This window comes from Chroicocephalus ridibundus, chromosome 15, assembly GCF_963924245.1.
Source record: "Chroicocephalus ridibundus chromosome 15, bChrRid1.1, whole genome shotgun sequence".
Classification (NCBI taxonomy): domain Eukaryota; kingdom Metazoa; phylum Chordata; class Aves; order Charadriiformes; family Laridae; genus Chroicocephalus; species Chroicocephalus ridibundus.
In genome coordinates, this window is record NC_086298.1 from 1,920,035 (window position 1) to 1,935,835 (window position 15,801).

Genomic DNA, 15,801 nt, shown 5'->3' on the forward strand with positions numbered 1-15,801 from the left:
AGTTCAACAGCTAAGGCACCACCTACAGACATCAATCCTGACCAGTTCCATAACACTCAGAAAGGGTAAAATGAACCACTCAGAACGGGACCAAATAACATGAGCCCCTGAGGGACAGAGATCACTGCAAGACACTCTGGGACCCTGCCTCTGGTTGTCCTCCAGCAGCTTCTGGATACGGCCGGCAATGCCTTGCTCCGCTTGCTTCAACTGCTGCAGCAGCTTCAGGCGCTCCTCCTCCAAATAGCGCTGGTGCTTTGTCAGACCCTCCTCCAGCCTCATCTGGTCCTAGGCCAAAGCAAGAGAGAACCAAAGGAGAACGTGGTCAATTTAGGAAAGGCAGTGTCTTGTATGGGGCCGTCCCAGAGGAGACCTACCTCTCTCACTGTCTGTAGCATCTCATCCTTCTGACTGTTGACCTGCTGAACAAGCAGAGCGTGTTCTCTTTGCCCCATGTTCAGACGCCGCTCAAATTCCAGCTTCTCCTGCATTTTTTTTTCCTGAGAGGAATAAGAAGAAAGATGAATGCCAGAAATCAGTAGACTGCTGGCTCCGCTCCTTCCCAAGCAAGAACAAATTCTGGCAAAAACGTAAAACAAGGCACAGTAATCCCCTTAACTACAAGAAAGGAAGCCAAATGGCTAATAGCAGGCTTGACTACGGGATGGAAACGTTATCTCCTTAGGAACCCAAAAACTGTGATGCAGAAGCTGCTGCTCTCTTTATGACAGTCTCCAAACTCCCCACAACTCATTTCACAGTCATGACGCCGAAGTCCCTGGGCATCAGCTCATACAACTGAAACAGCCAGCACAGACACCCGGAGGGAAGCCCAAAATTAAGGATGTGTTCAATTCCAGATGGCAAGGGGACTCCCTTGTCTGAAGACAACAGAGCGAAGGCAGCAACCCGCTACAAGCAGCTCTAGCCACAGGGAGAGGTGAACTGCATGACAGGAGCTTCTGATTATTTAAAAGTGAGCCTTGCATGGGGGAAGAGACAGAGAGCAGTGAAATAAAAAGAAAAGCAACCTAAAAATGCAGGCAGGTGAGGACAGAAACAAGGATTGCTAGGAGAGAGCAGGACCGGTAGCACCACGAGCCAAAGGGACGTACTGAGCAGCCTGTGCCTGGACTGCTCGCACACGTCTGCCCACCTCGTGTGACAAACAAACCGAGCTTTCAGCACAGAGAGGCAAGAAAAAAGCCACCTGGTGTGAAAGCCCCCAGATTCAACTCCGCAAACCCAGACTGATTTAAACTGGAGCTGCTCGCTCATGAGAGAGACGGCAGCTCGTCGGCTGTGTGTGTCAGACGAGTCAGCCACAGCTTCCCCCACGCTCTCGCTTGCAGCGAGGAGTGAGCGGCTCTGGCAGAGGGGGGGGGGGGTTATGCAAGAAATCAGTTCTCAAAACGTTCAGTTTTGGCTGAGAAACTGGATAACGGGAGGGAAAAAAAGAAAAGAAAGTGGAGCTATTCTGCAGGCAAAGCATTTGCAGGGGTTCATCCTTACCTTCCTCTTCTCATAATCCAAGAATTTGTTCTGAAAAATAAACAATATCAGCAGACATTTACTCCAAGGAGCCACTTTTAATAGATATTATTAGCCTATGTCATATTTCCCCCTAACTGAGTAAAGACATCAACCAAAGGCACAAGATTACACAGCCACAAAGTCCAGTCATTCATGCTTCCCCAGGGTCACAGACATTCACTCTGCACTTGCTAATCAGCACAGGTTACCTAACGACGCGCCTTGCCTTTCCCAGGAAGGGCCGGACATGCCTAGCACTTGGCAGCGAATCACAAGGTTCTTCTGCAGTTTGCTGTCCCCCCAAAAAACCGCACGTGTTACCACGCTGCACACACCGTGTCACCTTGCCACCCCTGCCCCTCGACTGCACCATGGCTTTCAAGGATGGAGACAGTTCTTTGCGATGCGTCTTCCAGGAGTCACCAGTGGTACCACCATCCTCAGCCCTCAGGAAGGTGACGAGCCACCCACGCCCACAGTGCTGTGCCTGGTTCTGAGCCCTGATGCTCTCTTGGTCCCAAAAGACGCACCTCAGGGAGGCCAAGGTGATGAGGGATGATGTGCTAACTGCTGTGAGATCCACTGATGGAGTGGAGAGACAAATCCAAAACCCTCTCACACAACTTCACACACAGCAGAGCCTCACCTGCCACTCGCTCTCCTCCTCCAAGTACTTGTGCACTGCCCTGTCCACCCCATCCACTGATGTTCCTCCTCCATCATTCTCCAGCACGGGGAGCAGATACTGCGAGGGAGGGTAGTACGCAATTCCACACTCTGGAAGGTATCAGACACAAAACAAGAACATTTGGTGCTTGAAGACCTCCTTGGCAGCATGGCTGTGGGCTGGCTGATGTGTGAGACTGCTCCCAACTGTGCTCGCTCTCCCCATGCACAGACGAGCATCCAAAAGAGCTCCCTCAGCTCAGGCAGGTTTAGCAACAAGAAGCTCTGAGAGGAGATAGTGCCACCCCACCCCACCAGGAAGATGATCAAAGCTGAGAGAGAAATGCTTCCTTCACGCAAGTTCAGGCGCGTTGACTTCTGCAGGGCTGCAAATGTTACTGCCCATATTAAACTAAGTTCTGACTGTCCTTTTATTTCAGGGATTAGCACAAGGTCTGGCAAGGCACTTCCCCTGCATAAAACGTCTACCAAACCTTCCTGTCTATATTAAAAACTCAGTGTTTACAAACTCACAGTACGTTATTTTTGTCCTCTGAGTTTTCCACCCGGTTTCATCTTTCTCTTAACACACCATCAGTTTGCAGGCCCCAAGTTCTTTCTCATAGAAAATGAGGGTAGAAGGGACCTTGAATGACTACTGAGTCTATCTCCTTGTCCCAGGGCAGCTCTACCTGGATGATGCCTAATCACAGAATCATAGAATCATTCAGGTTGGAAAAGACCCTTGGGATCATCGAGTCCAACCATCAGCCCCACTCTACAAAGTTCTCCCTTACACCATATCCCCCAACACCACATCTAAACGAGTCTTAAACACATCCAGGGATGGTGACTCTACCACCTCCCTGGGCAGCCTATTCCAGTGTCCGACCACTCTTTCTGGGAAGAATTTTTTCCTACTGTCCAGCCTAAACCTACCCTGCTGCAGCTTGAAGCCATTCCCTCTTGTTCAATCCTCCCACTTGAGAAAATACACATGAGAAAACAAAACCACAGAGAGATGCAATGACTTCTGATGGTCACTCAGACAGTCTCTGACCCAGCTTTTCTGATGTTTTAACAAAACCATTATAAATTTCAGTGTGACAGTAAGAGGCAAGTCTAAAAGAAGGACTCCTGTTTTGCTGTCTGCCAGCAAACACGCATAACCCACCCAGCAGCCTGCCACACGTGCAGAGCATCAGAAACCACCCCAAGCAGAGCCAATCCGATGTTTGTCATAGAAGCAATCATAGAATCATAGGACACCAGGTTGGAAGGGACCTCAGGGATCATCTGGTCCAACCTTTCTTGGCAAAAGCACGGTCTAGACAAGACGGACCAGCGCCCTGTCCAGCCAAACCTTAAAAGTGCCCAATGGTGGGGAATCCACCACTTCCCTGAGGAGACTATTCCAATGGCTGATTGTTATTGTGAAAATTTTCCTCTTGTGTCCAATCAAAATCTCCCCAGGAGTAACTTGTACCCATCAACGCAATTGTCCTTCATAAATGCAATCTTCGAACACGCCGCAGCACCTAGTCAGAGCTCAGCGCAGCCCCCCAAGTTCTCACTGCCGTCCACAGGCCCTTCGTGCTTACCTTTGCAGAGGAACTGCTGAATGGACTCTGTACCTGCGCTGCAAATATCAGGTGATGGGTAGCTCATGGAAGAGGCATCCAGGGTCAGCGTCTCCAAAAGAGAACACACAGAGCTCCAGGTTATTCTGATGGCCCAGGCAGAGTCCAACCGCGGTTATCCTTGCAGCTCCCCAAAATTTCACTTATGGAGTGATAATTTCATGTTACCGTAAATCCTGACCTAAATACGAGGTTGCACTGAATTTCTGCTGGGTGTTCGACACCTTTCAGAGGCGTCCCTTATTTGGGAGCTTCTGAGCTGGCCCTTCAGTGGAACTTCCCCCTCACGCGGACATGTCTACTTTGTGCTTAAATACAAGAGGGCACAGGACTACTCAACTACAGAAATCTTCTACTACATTTCAGTGTGCTGGAGCCCTTACGCATGACGCATGGAAGGGATGGCGACACAAAGGGCACAGAGAGGGGTACTATAAAGAACGAGTGGAAGGACCGCTTGCTGTTTTGCCCTACAACATTGGCCACCAAAAGGACCTAATGTTGCCTCCTGTAGAGAAGGGCTTAGCAGGAAGGGCTAGAAAGGAACCACTTTATCAAGGACAGGGGAGCAAGCTGCGCAGAGCCCTCATCTCAGAGACTGCCCGCAAGAGAAGTGAAGCCTAATGTTGTGTGTTTGAGACAGGAGAGCAATTATTCACATCCTCCGTGCCGGTGTCTGAGTCAGCCCTGTTGCCTGACATTTGCGCCACTTTAGTACTGACAAGTTTGGCAGCCAGAATGTAACACATCCATAAAAATCTCGATGCTTGTCCCATTTTGAATGTGCACTCCAGGGAGCCAGAAGCCCGCGGAGGCTGACAATGAGTCAGAGATCTGCCACTGCAACGGAGGCACAAAACTCATCGGAAATATCCCATCTGCTCCTTTAGAATCAGCCTTGGTGGAAAGTGGCTGAGTCAACCTGAGCCCACAAGCACAGTTCGTGCTCTCGAAGCCCTGGCAGATAACACCTGGGGGTTCGCTCCCTGTGGATTCCTTTTGTCATGATTAAGCCATGTCAAAAAGTAATCATAAAAGACTAAAGCAGGAAGGGTACGTAAAAGCTATTTCGGACTCCGTGAACCACATATAGCCTTGTTACAATCCCCCACAGCACGTCCTGCCCAAGCCCTAAAAATTCACTTTCTATGCTAAATTTATTATCATATTGAGCAAGTAGGAAAGGAAGCAGCCTGGGAAGGGAAGAGAGACGCGGTTGGCTGTGTGCGTACCTCCAGCGTGCGGACGTGAGCCAGCACCCGCGGCAGTTCTTGCAGCATGTTCTCACTGATATCCAGAGTGCGCAAACTCCGCAAGCCACTCACAGTAGTGGGCAGCTCCTTCAGCTTGTTACCTAGAGGGAAAGAAAAGCCATTTAGTACCACATAACTTTTCCAAAGCAGAACCCAGCAAGTTCATCTGCTGGAGCACCAAACCATAATCATACACATGACTCATTTTCCATACTCTTGCTACAGGGATGGGGCTGTCCTGGGTCACACGAGGACTCCAAAGGCTGCCATTGCCCACCAAGGCAAATGGGGATCAAGATCTACCTGCACTCAGCCCAAGCGCAGCGGTCCAGCAGTGCTTCCTCATGCTGAAAGGACCTTCTTAGCTGAGGTCACTGCTGCAGGTTGGATCTGTGCTCTTTATCGGGAGAATATTCGTAACATGAAGTCTTCTTGGCAGTGCTAGGTTAACGGTTGGACTTGATCATCTTAAAGGTCTCTACCAACCATAACGATTCCATGATCCTTTCCTTTGGTGCAAGTACCAGAGATGGGAGAAAGGGGACTGGTGTGGGACTGCACATCTAGGGCTCAGAGGCCAGGTGCTGCAGACAGCTCTGGCAATGAACTAGGCCGTACTGCCAAGTTCCTCGCCCTCCATTTCCTTCCCTGTTTCAGCAACAACTCCCTGTAACACAGCCTCCTTTTCTCCCAAATTTATGGCACTGCGTATCTAGAAAATGCCCGGGAATCTTCAAAAGAGGTACAGTTATGACCTTTGTGTTAGGGCTGTGCAAAGCTGGGCTACACAGGCTCACAGGACTGAGCTCTGGGTGCGTGTCCATGGACTTAATTGCAATTCAGTTCACCCAGGCTGACTGCTCTGCCTGTGTTACTGAACTGCTTCTGCCAGAGACCTACTACTTTTCTTACACTTGAATCTGCATTCTTAGGTTGGTCTAAATCATTATCCAGAGGGAGACAAGCCCTGGCCTGGGACTCCTCTTGCAGGACACACACAGCACTCCCAGCTCAAGGTGGGTCTCACGCTCCCGGAGGAAGACGTGTGCCTCCAGCCCTCTCGGCACCCTCGACACTGCAGGCATGAGGCAGCTGGGGCTCTGAAACGCTGCCCACGTGCAGGCACACAAGTACGCTTCCAGCTGCTGAGATCAGGCACGATGACCCAACAGCCTCTCCTCTGAGAAAAGGCAATGGGCTGAATGAAAACATCATCCAGAGCAAGTTTAACCCAAGAGCCATGAGCTGAACCACACGGCAGGAACCACGGCAGAGAGTGTGTGCATTTGCTAAGAAGCAGCCGAACAACCCTAGTTAACTCCAAATAACTCGGGGAATTTTTAGGAGTCATTTTCAGCTTAGATGATTTACCCTGCCTTGACAACTATTTGAATTCAAATCCTTCTTGTGTTCTTCCTTAGCATTCATAGTGTAAACTACTCGGTACTTGCTTTGGTTGAAAGGAGTAATTACAAATGCAGCTCAACACAACCCAGATAATAAATGGTGCTTTGCCCAGAGCACCGACAAGAAACGTGTGTCATACCTTTCACATTGAGCATCTGGAGCTGGGCAAGGTCTCCTATAGATTGTGGAAGACATTTTAAAAGATTCCTTTCAAGGTTTAGGACCTAAGGTATTAACAGAAAAGATATTCAAGATATTCTTTATACAAGTCTCAGGCTGTCTACACATCTCTGCTGTTGGGACTACTCTCAGGCCCAGAAGGGCAACTTGAAATTGGTTTTAGGCTTTAAAAAAAAAAAAAAATTTTCTAGAAGCCCTGGACACAGAATATGTCTAGCTACCACATGCAGCAAGAAGAAACCCTATTCACAACCAACAGCAGCAGCAGGCGCTGAAGCCAGATGCAGGAACCGGGCAGCAGAGTGTCCTCCCCTCCAGGGCAGCGCTCCCCCTCCCCAGCTCCCACAGGGAGCGGTGACTGAACGTAAAGCCGCACGCCGAGCAGAGAGGACCCTCAGCGTGCACTATGACCCGCTGCACTGAGTTCTCCACATAATCACACCAGGGAGAATGGTAAAACCTGAGTGTTTCGGGAGATCAAGAGGACTGGAAGCTCCAGCTCTGCTTGCTCACAGCACCGGTTTGGCAGCGTGAGCCATTCGGGCTGACGGCCCTTGCACTGAGCTGGGTCTATATAACTCAGTGTGCCTGCCCTTCTCCTGCTCTTCTCCTGCTCTCCCTCTCCAACAAGCCCGTTCAAGCAACAGCCAAGTCAATGAGACAGATCTGACATTCTGAGGACCATCATTTAAGTTGTGATTAATTAAAAACAAATAGCAGTAACCCCATATTCGTGCTGTCCTGCAACATGCCCTTTACAGACACTTGGGATGCAGCTGCAAATCTTTTACCTGAAGAGATGTCAGCTGACCGATATCAGCAGGAAGCGATGCCAGCTGGTTGTCGTGCAGGTCTAGAACCTGGAAGAATAGATGGTTTCATCAAACAAGGTTGGGAAAAGAAGTCATGGTGCAAGAATGAAAGGTTATGAATTATCTAGCAATGAAAACTACTTCACTTCTAATGGGGCTTAGAAAAGTGGCTTAAGTTTTCAAGGAGACATAGGCACTTCATTCTTGTAGGTCTTTAGAAAACTCAAACCTCTATATATTGATAAAGACACAAAAGACTAGGGAGAGCGGTGACACCAAAGGAGCTGTTCCACAGAACTGGACGAGCCAACTGGATAAATCACTTCCATGGAGCCAGCCTGGCAGAAAAGGACATTTTCTGCAGGATCGGTGAGCTGAAGTGCTCCATGGAAGCTGCACTGCTCCAACACCAGCGCAGGGAGAGGGCAGGACTACGCCTGGAGACCTCCCTCCAAGGGGAGAAGTGAGCTGCTGGAATGACTCTGCCTCCTGTGGAACCACAGCACGCAGGTGGCGGAGCTGAAAGCCCTCAGCGTTTATATGACAGGTACGGCAACACAGCCCATCACACTCGGTCACCCCTCACCAGTTTCGGTCCCAGTCAAACGCGCCACCAGTGCAGGAGAAAGACAGATCTACCCCACAACACACCGACCACCACCGTGAGAGGCCGTTGAGGGGGCAAGTATGGGATTGTGAAGAGGATAAATGAGTCCTGGGACCGATTACGATTTCATACAAACCGCTATTTGTCTACCTGGGAGGGAAAACTAGGAAAGGTGGGTTTCACTGATTCTTGGCAGACAGAAGGGATTTATTTGGGTGTCTGTGTTTTAATGCAGCTAGAATGCATGGAAAATAGGCTTCAGATTAACTCTTAAGAATCACAATTACCTTCACAGTTATGAGACTCAGGAGGCTGCAGGACTTTGGAACTAAAGATGTCAGATTATTCGTATGGATAATCAGCACCTGAGGAGGAAAAATCCCTTGGAAACAGGAACACAAGAGACACTGCTGTCTAGAACAAGCACATTTGTTGAGATTTAATCATGGAGGCTGTATAAGAGCACAACATCTTATTCAGTATGATATAAAATATTAAAATAATACAATTAAAACAAGAACCTAGCTCCTTACATGAGAAATATCATTAGATAGGCTACGAGAGAAACGACCATCTCGTCTTTCATGACAGAAGTTAGCTCTGAAGCACACAGACAGGATTCGCCCTACCCAAACTGCTCTCTACGTAGTAGCGTACAAGTGGCCAAATTCATTACAAGCAAATTCCTTCTGAAGCAACATATAAACAACCACATACGGTCATTTCAAACACCACAAAAGTATTCACCACATACAGTCATTTCAAACACCACAAAAGTATTCAAGCATAATAATAGAATTATCTAATAATTTCTGATTGCAACATTACCTTTTTTTGCAAGACTTTACAAGTTGCAAAGGCCCCATAAGGAACCTAAAAACAATTAAAAAACAGTCGTGTCAGACTTCTCAAGATATTATCTTTGTAAGCACTTCTACAGAATCCACCTGTAAAGTGTGAACAACTAACTTTAATGAAAACACAAGTGATACTTAAAATTACCGGCCCCTGGTTTTGGCCCAGGATGCCAGTACTTCCCAGTTAGCTTCCATTTAAACGGCTGGCAATGGCTCTCCACAGTAAGCCAGTGTCGTGCATAGCAGAGAACAGACTGAGGTTTAGGCAGAAGTTCAGGTCTTGCGTGATTTAATATTCAATGTGCAGATGACTCAAGAGTTCAGGCGTATTTTCAGTTCCTCATCATACAAATGTATTCTATGGTTTTGCAACCTCGGCAAACACGCTGCAGGGGGCTAAACGAGAAAGGTGAGCAACAGGCGGGACTCGGTGTCCTCGTATGTGCCAGGCTCTGCAGGAGAGGGGCAGACAGAAAAGGGATGTGCCACCAAATACAGCCCACGCCGGCCAAGGCGGAGCACCGGGACCTGCTCTGCAGCATGGAACCAGCATCAGCCAAACTCTTGTCCAGAGTTAATTTTAAGACCAAACTGATGTCTCATTTTATTTATTGAAACAACAAAGGCTAAAAAGAAACAACAAGGTAGAGTTTTATGGTACCAATCCAAAAGGAGCCGCTGGGCACCCAAGACCAGCTGCAGCTATGGATGGAGCTGGCTCAGTGCATCCTCTGTCTGCCAGCCTTTTACCCAGACGGGCTCGCAGACTGTCCCACACAGCTCGCAAACCTACACACAAGATGCTCTTGGCTTCTGATCTTGGAACAAAACATGCCAAAGTCTCAGCAAAGCCATTTCATACTGCACAGCAGACAGCTGTCTGCCCCAGGATGGTCCCAAATCTCTCCCCAGAGAGCAGTGTAGTATCTATTAGCTTGTTTGGTAAAGGCATCCTGTGACAAAAGGTTACACGGGTACAAATGTGTTTTAGAAACACGGGACAATTAATAAAATCTGAAAGTGAAATAAAAATGGGCTTCTGCTTAACAGGATTGCCTGGCTGCCAGAATGAAAAGCTGCGTCCCCTCTGAAAGTCTGGCAATCTGTCACTAACGGCTCACACTCCAGCAGACAGCTTGTTTCTAATTTAGTTGGCTGCCATAAAAGAAACCAAGCTGGAAGTGAGATTTCCATCCTTAACCAGCAGCCTGGAACCAGGAATTTTCACTTATACAGAAAAATAAGTACAGGTGGCAGACTTTGTAGCTCTAAGATTAGAAACAGTCAGACTTTGGCAAACAAATTCCCTTATGACCAGCAAAATTAGACCATGAGGTCCCAAACTAGAGTCCTGCCAAGGTACTGGTGGAGGATACTCTGCCCTTCCCACCTTGTCAAATGAAAATGGATTCCCAGGACAGAAATATCGTTGAAGCATCAGGTAGGACAGGCAATCTCCCACTAAAAAACGGGGAAGAAACCCTCATCTGAAATCCAGAGCTCAGCAGACATAGGAAGAAGTGGACCAGTAACAAGGCCGTTTCTGTCTCAAGGCTCACAGACGTGATACTAAATCTGACAGTTGTTAATAAGAACCAGACAGAGAATTCAGACCTGTGAGCTGATAGTGGGAGTTGTGGCGAACGTACCTCTGAGAGTTCACATTTGGATATGTCAAGAATGTCACCAGCACCAGCTTCTTTTGCCTGGAGAGAGAAGACACGCATCCAGAGAATTAGACCGTGCAGGAATACACGGCCTCTTGCTCATATCGACTAAACCACTCAACTGGCCCCTCCCTAGAAAACGCAATCACAGTTCTCTGCCGCACTATGTAATTCAAAGATGACTACACCCAATGCAGCTGCCAACAGCAATGAAACTGGACACTGGACAAAATGAAACTCACCATAAGCAGCATTGCATCTCTGGAATTATTTTCTTTAAAAGGTACTGCAAGAGGCAATAAAACCTGCTTGTGCTGGTGCCTCTGTTAAGTCTTCAGAACTCAATATCCTGAACCTAAACTAAGTTCATGCAATACAGAACTAATCCTGGAACAGACAGATTAAGCTATATCTCCTCAACCCCACAGGAGCTGATCAGAAACCCTCCAACTGAATAAATTCAATAAAACCGGTTTCATTATTGGTACCTAACAAAGCCTTCCTTTCCAAAACACCTTACAGACATCCAACAGGCATAATTTTGCCACTTGTAAAACGCAGGTGCCTCTGGTAACGCAGGGGGCATACCGATTCACCCGGCATCCACGACAGAGAACAGAAAAGACCTCGGCGCTGCTTACCAGGCACATTTGGTATTCAAGGCGCTTCCGAGCATCATCGCTGGGTTTCTTCTTACGGAAGAAGAGTGGCATCTTTAGTTTTGACTATAGTTCCGTCTCGGTGGCACAAATGATCAGCATAAGTAAAGGCAGTGGGCTCCGGGAGCATGCATTTGCTGGGGAGCCTGGACTCCAGAACTGCGCTCTAATAAGTGGGGGGGGAAAAAAAGAAAAAAAAAGGAAAAAAATCACTGTCTCAGCAATTGTCTTTGTTTAAGCCCTTCCCTGGCTTGATCAAACAGGCTGGTTCCAGCACACCTCCAGGGTGGAAGTGTTCGCATGAGCCGCAAAAGCACAGCTGTGTCTCTGAGACGCGCTGGTTGCCGTGGTCATCCCTGTGCCAGATAAAGTTAGTCAAGCTGGAACTGGTACGGAGAAAGGCTATTGAGCCATCAGGAAAACACAGGGTCCCCTCTAGGATAGGAACTAAAAAACCTGTAACTGTCTCAACAGATCAAGCAGCAGGGACAAGAACTATTTAAACTCAAAGTCAATTCTGGCACAATAATAAGCCACTATAAAACGTTCCAGAATAAAGTTAGGCTAGAAATGTGAAAAACTCCTAATCCTGAGAGCGACACAGCTGCCTTCCCCGTCCAGGGCAAGTGAGAACAAACAAGACCCCAGTGAGGTTCAAAATACAGATAACTGTTTGCAAGGGACTTGACGACTACGGAGTAGAGCAGAGCCTGCCCTGGCTCATCACACAGCCCGTCCCAGCCGCTTCCCGGGACGTCACGGGGACCCCACACAGGCACCGAATTGGGAAGCCCAAGCTAAACTTTGCTTCTCAGATTTAGGGGTTGCCTCAAGGTAAGAAAACACTTGATTCATTTGCTTTCTAGGCAGAAATATTTTCACCATTTTAGCCACACAGTGAGATGAAAGGATTCTGCTTAAACACCTAATAGCTTAAAGTCAGATTTGTAATAAAGCTAAATCAATTTCCAATAGTCTAATAACTGCCTGCAAAGCTAAAAGAACCTCACTTCAGAAAAACTCTAACCACAAACCAGAGCCAAATGCTGCTGCCCCAGCCACATGCTGGGGTGAGCTATCTGCCCCCCCAGGCACTCAGGAGCTTCCCCCACACTCCGTGTCCCCAGGGCAGCCAGACCTTCCCCGAAACGGTTGTTCCAGGTCACTACAGGATTGAGAGCTGGAGAATGTTTTTCTGTTAATTCAGCTGGGCTGTATGCAAAGCCACCAGCTGATTCAAGTGTAAAGGGAAGAGAAGGTGAACCAGAGAGAGGAAAGCATGGATCGCAGTAAGATGCCTCATGAAATCAGAACTGCAGGTGGGTGAAGGGGTAAAAGAAACCGGAGTCAGCTCTGGAAGAGTACTCTGAATCAGCAGGGGGAAAAAAAGGGAGTGTGTTGGCAGATTTTGTGGGAAGGCAGAAAGCTGAGGCTGGAGAAGACACGGGCACGCCAGCAGGTGATTAGATGGGTACCAGTTGGCGTGCTGGGGACCAGCTGGGCAATAAAATCAAGGAAGAAAAGGGGTTCGTCTGATGCTGCATGAGAGTAGGGGGCAAAAACTGGCAAAGAGTCCGAGTTGCGGCTGCTGGTGAACAACAGCTCACAAAGGGAGCTGATGCAGGGACTGAGTCTGGCTTGGTGATAAGACTGGGGTAAGACGGGAGAAGAGCAGAAGAGCAGCAGTGAGCCCGAAGGGGGAGACCTGAACTAACTGGGCAGGAAGCCTCGGGGTGCACAAGGAACGTAAGGAGCCGTGATCAGCATTGCACGGCAAAGAGGGTGGGCCCAGGCAGGAGCTACGGCTGCCCGAAGTCCAACTTGAGATACACGCTATGAAGCTTGCACGGAAAGTTTCACTTTGCAAGGTATTTTTTAAACGTCATTTTAATAAGCAATTTTAAAAACAACACAAAAAAGTCAGTACATCACCAGTTCACCGGTACGTTCACCAGTAAATGGCACAACTATACAACACAGTTAATTTAGTGCCCAGTGAAGCTCATGCGTTGTACATAAAAAAGCTGGGTCTCTGCCAGCTCCGTGTCTACAAACTGGTCCCAAACTATACTGAAAAGCACCTACCAACAGGATGCAGCCAGAGACGTTCCTCGCACATGGAGATCTCTGCCAAAAACTAAACAGAGCTTTATGCAGATAAATCCTTAGTGTAAAATCAAAATAGAACTTCAGTCTAAATGCATCCAAGCAACTACCCTTCATTTCACTCCAGAAACAAGGGGGGAAGGATGTCCTGTTTCACTGTACTGCTCTCACCGCTCTGCTGGAACAAGCTACGAGACGCAGCAGAAGGTGGCTACAAACTCACTCTGTGCGTTAGAAACAAACCCTAACAGTTTCACGGCTCTTTCCCTGCCATCCCACTTTGCTGTCTTTCTAACTAGTTCAGACTGCCGAAATGCCCCTCACACACACCTGCCAGGAGGCAGGGTGAGAGCAAAAGTTCAGAAGACTAGGCAAGAAGGGAAGTTCATTCTCAGGAAATGTTTGGAAACGCAGGAAAGCAATCAAGAGCCATAAGCAAGGGTCAGCCATCACACATAGAAACAAAGGGAGGAATTTTATAGATAAGAAACCAGAAGGACAAGGGTGCTTGCAGCAAGGTATCCGTAACTCTGCTGAACGGGTTCAACTCTCTGCTGAGGACTTATGCATCCCCTTGTCTTGTCTTCCCTTTCTCTATTACAGCTAGATACCTTTTATTAGTTGTGTGGATAATGGAAAATCATTAAAATTTCACCCAAGAAAATATATAAAGACATGAAGGCTAAAGGACAGACGGTTGAGCAGGGAACGAATCGTATCAGGGGTCAAGAGATCAGAGAGTTGGATTGAACAGCCTTTAAATGTCAAAACTTGCCTCAGTGAAAAGACACATCGACTCTGCAACAGCAAAGCTGTTGACAAAGCTCTGTGACATCGTCTTTGGGTGCTCTGCTGAACATCATCAATTTTAAGCGAGACTAGCACCCAGCAGTCATTAACGAGAAGGGCCTTTGACATGTGACCATATTTTATATGATGTATTTTTTACTTATTAAGTTATTGAAAGAACTATGCGTAAGTGCCTGGGTCGGCACCCACCCTGCAGTAAGCGAACATCCATGAGCTGCAAACCGCGCGTCCCTGAGGATGCGGTCCCTAAGGTTCATCTTTGCAGGCACCTGCACTGCCTGAGCAGCAGCAACGCACAAACAGGGCAAGAAAGGGCAGGGGAATGGCCACTGTGTGTTTTACAGTCTGCAGCTGTTGGGATGCTGAGCATAAAATAAAAATAACACCCTAATTTTACAAACAAACGTAACCAAAGCGAAATAGCAACACGGATGGACCCAAATCAAACCCCAATTCTTAAAAACATTCTGGGCATCATAAATATGGCATGGCGCTGTAACAGACAAGATAGGGGTCTGGAAGAAAGAGAAATTTTATTTTCCCTGGAAAACCATGCTCAGGAGCACAGCAATGGAGCTGTAAGCCAGTGTCTGGATCTGAGCAGGGCTCCTGCAGAGATGCCGTCTAGTCCTGGAAGACAGTGCTGTCCCCAGACACCTCTCAGGCAGCAGGTCCCGCTCACTGAGAGGGAGTTATCGAGCGATAGCAGCGGTAGCAGCAAGCCTTGCAGCCCAACATGCACCGGGACAAGATTCGGGATGAAGGCAGAAGGTGAACTGCAGCTTTGCACCTGACTCTCCCACAGCACGTTTGCTCTGTGTGCTGGAGAGCTGTCACAACAGTTGTACCACCCCCTGTAACAACCAGGCTCTGCTCGATCTGGACCTCCGCTGCCAATCAACGCCTGAAACAAATCTCCTCTCTTCTTCACCAGCTCCAGCTCTGCCTCTCAGTCCTTCCTTCCCCTTACTGTCACTATTCTTCTTCTTCTTCTCTTTAGGGATCCCCTGCAGCGTCCCCCTCACACAGCTTCCAAAGGCTATCTTTCTCGATCCTCCTCTTCTTTACTCTTTTATCAGCCAGGACGGAGCTGTGCTGTGCCTGAAGGCCCGAGCACCGCCCGCACCGGCCCCGGCACCTGAGGAAAGCAGCAACAATGAGCAAGGGCGGCGTCTCCTCCCGCAACAAACACACCGGCAACTTCGGGCACCGCCGGCTCCCAAACCCCGGCCGCCCCTGCGGAGGCAGCAGAAGCGCTGCACCGTGCCCTGCGCCTTCCCTCGCCCTCCTGAGGAGCCCGGGCGCGTCCCGGGGGATCTCACACCCTCACGGACCCTCGGGAGGGGCAGAGGCCACCGATCCGCCGCGACACCCGGCCCCGCCAGGCCCCGCGTCTCCGCACTGAGAGAAGAGCCCCACACACGCTGCCGAGGCCCCGGGGGGGGCCGGTCCCCCCCTCTCCAGCCCGGCACGGCCCCGCTCACCGCTCCCCGCCGCCATGACACCACACCTCCCCTCCCGCCCCCCTCGTGGGGGTCACGTGACCTCCGGGCCACGGGCACCATCGAGCAAAGCGGCCAGAGCGCCTCGCTCCGACCATAGAG

At 49.0% G+C, this 15,801-nt stretch overlaps 1 protein-coding gene across 4 annotated transcripts in view; it reads right to left on the reverse strand.

The window, feature by feature from the left end:
- The window catches only part of LRSAM1 (leucine rich repeat and sterile alpha motif containing 1), a 28,050-nt gene extending 12,260 nt beyond the window's left edge, over positions 1 to 15,790 (reverse strand). For 2 of the 4 annotated variants that reach the window (XM_063352876.1, XM_063352874.1), the window contains exons 1-13: positions 15,682 to 15,790; positions 11,264 to 11,447; positions 10,605 to 10,661; positions 8,927 to 8,971; positions 8,386 to 8,463; positions 7,471 to 7,539; positions 6,639 to 6,723; positions 5,072 to 5,193; positions 3,801 to 3,891; positions 2,180 to 2,310; positions 1,513 to 1,542; positions 378 to 500; positions 149 to 288 (exon numbers count right to left, since the gene is read on the reverse strand). In XM_063352876.1, the coding sequence (XP_063208946.1) occupies positions 149 to 288; positions 378 to 500; positions 1,513 to 1,542; positions 2,180 to 2,310; positions 3,801 to 3,891; positions 5,072 to 5,193; positions 6,639 to 6,723; positions 7,471 to 7,539; positions 8,386 to 8,463; positions 8,927 to 8,971; positions 10,605 to 10,661; positions 11,264 to 11,335 (1,043 nt within the window). In that variant the 5' untranslated portion in view covers positions 11,336 to 11,447; positions 15,682 to 15,790. Of the gene's footprint in view, positions 1 to 148; positions 289 to 377; positions 501 to 1,512; positions 1,543 to 2,179; positions 2,311 to 3,800; positions 3,892 to 5,071; positions 5,194 to 6,638; positions 6,724 to 7,470; positions 7,540 to 8,385; positions 8,466 to 8,926; positions 8,972 to 10,604; positions 10,662 to 11,263; positions 11,448 to 13,366; positions 15,336 to 15,681 lie in introns of those variants that run through there. The other 2 variants (XM_063352875.1, XM_063352877.1) reach the window with 2 other exon arrangements.
- Positions 15,791 to 15,801: the final 11 nt, after the last annotated feature.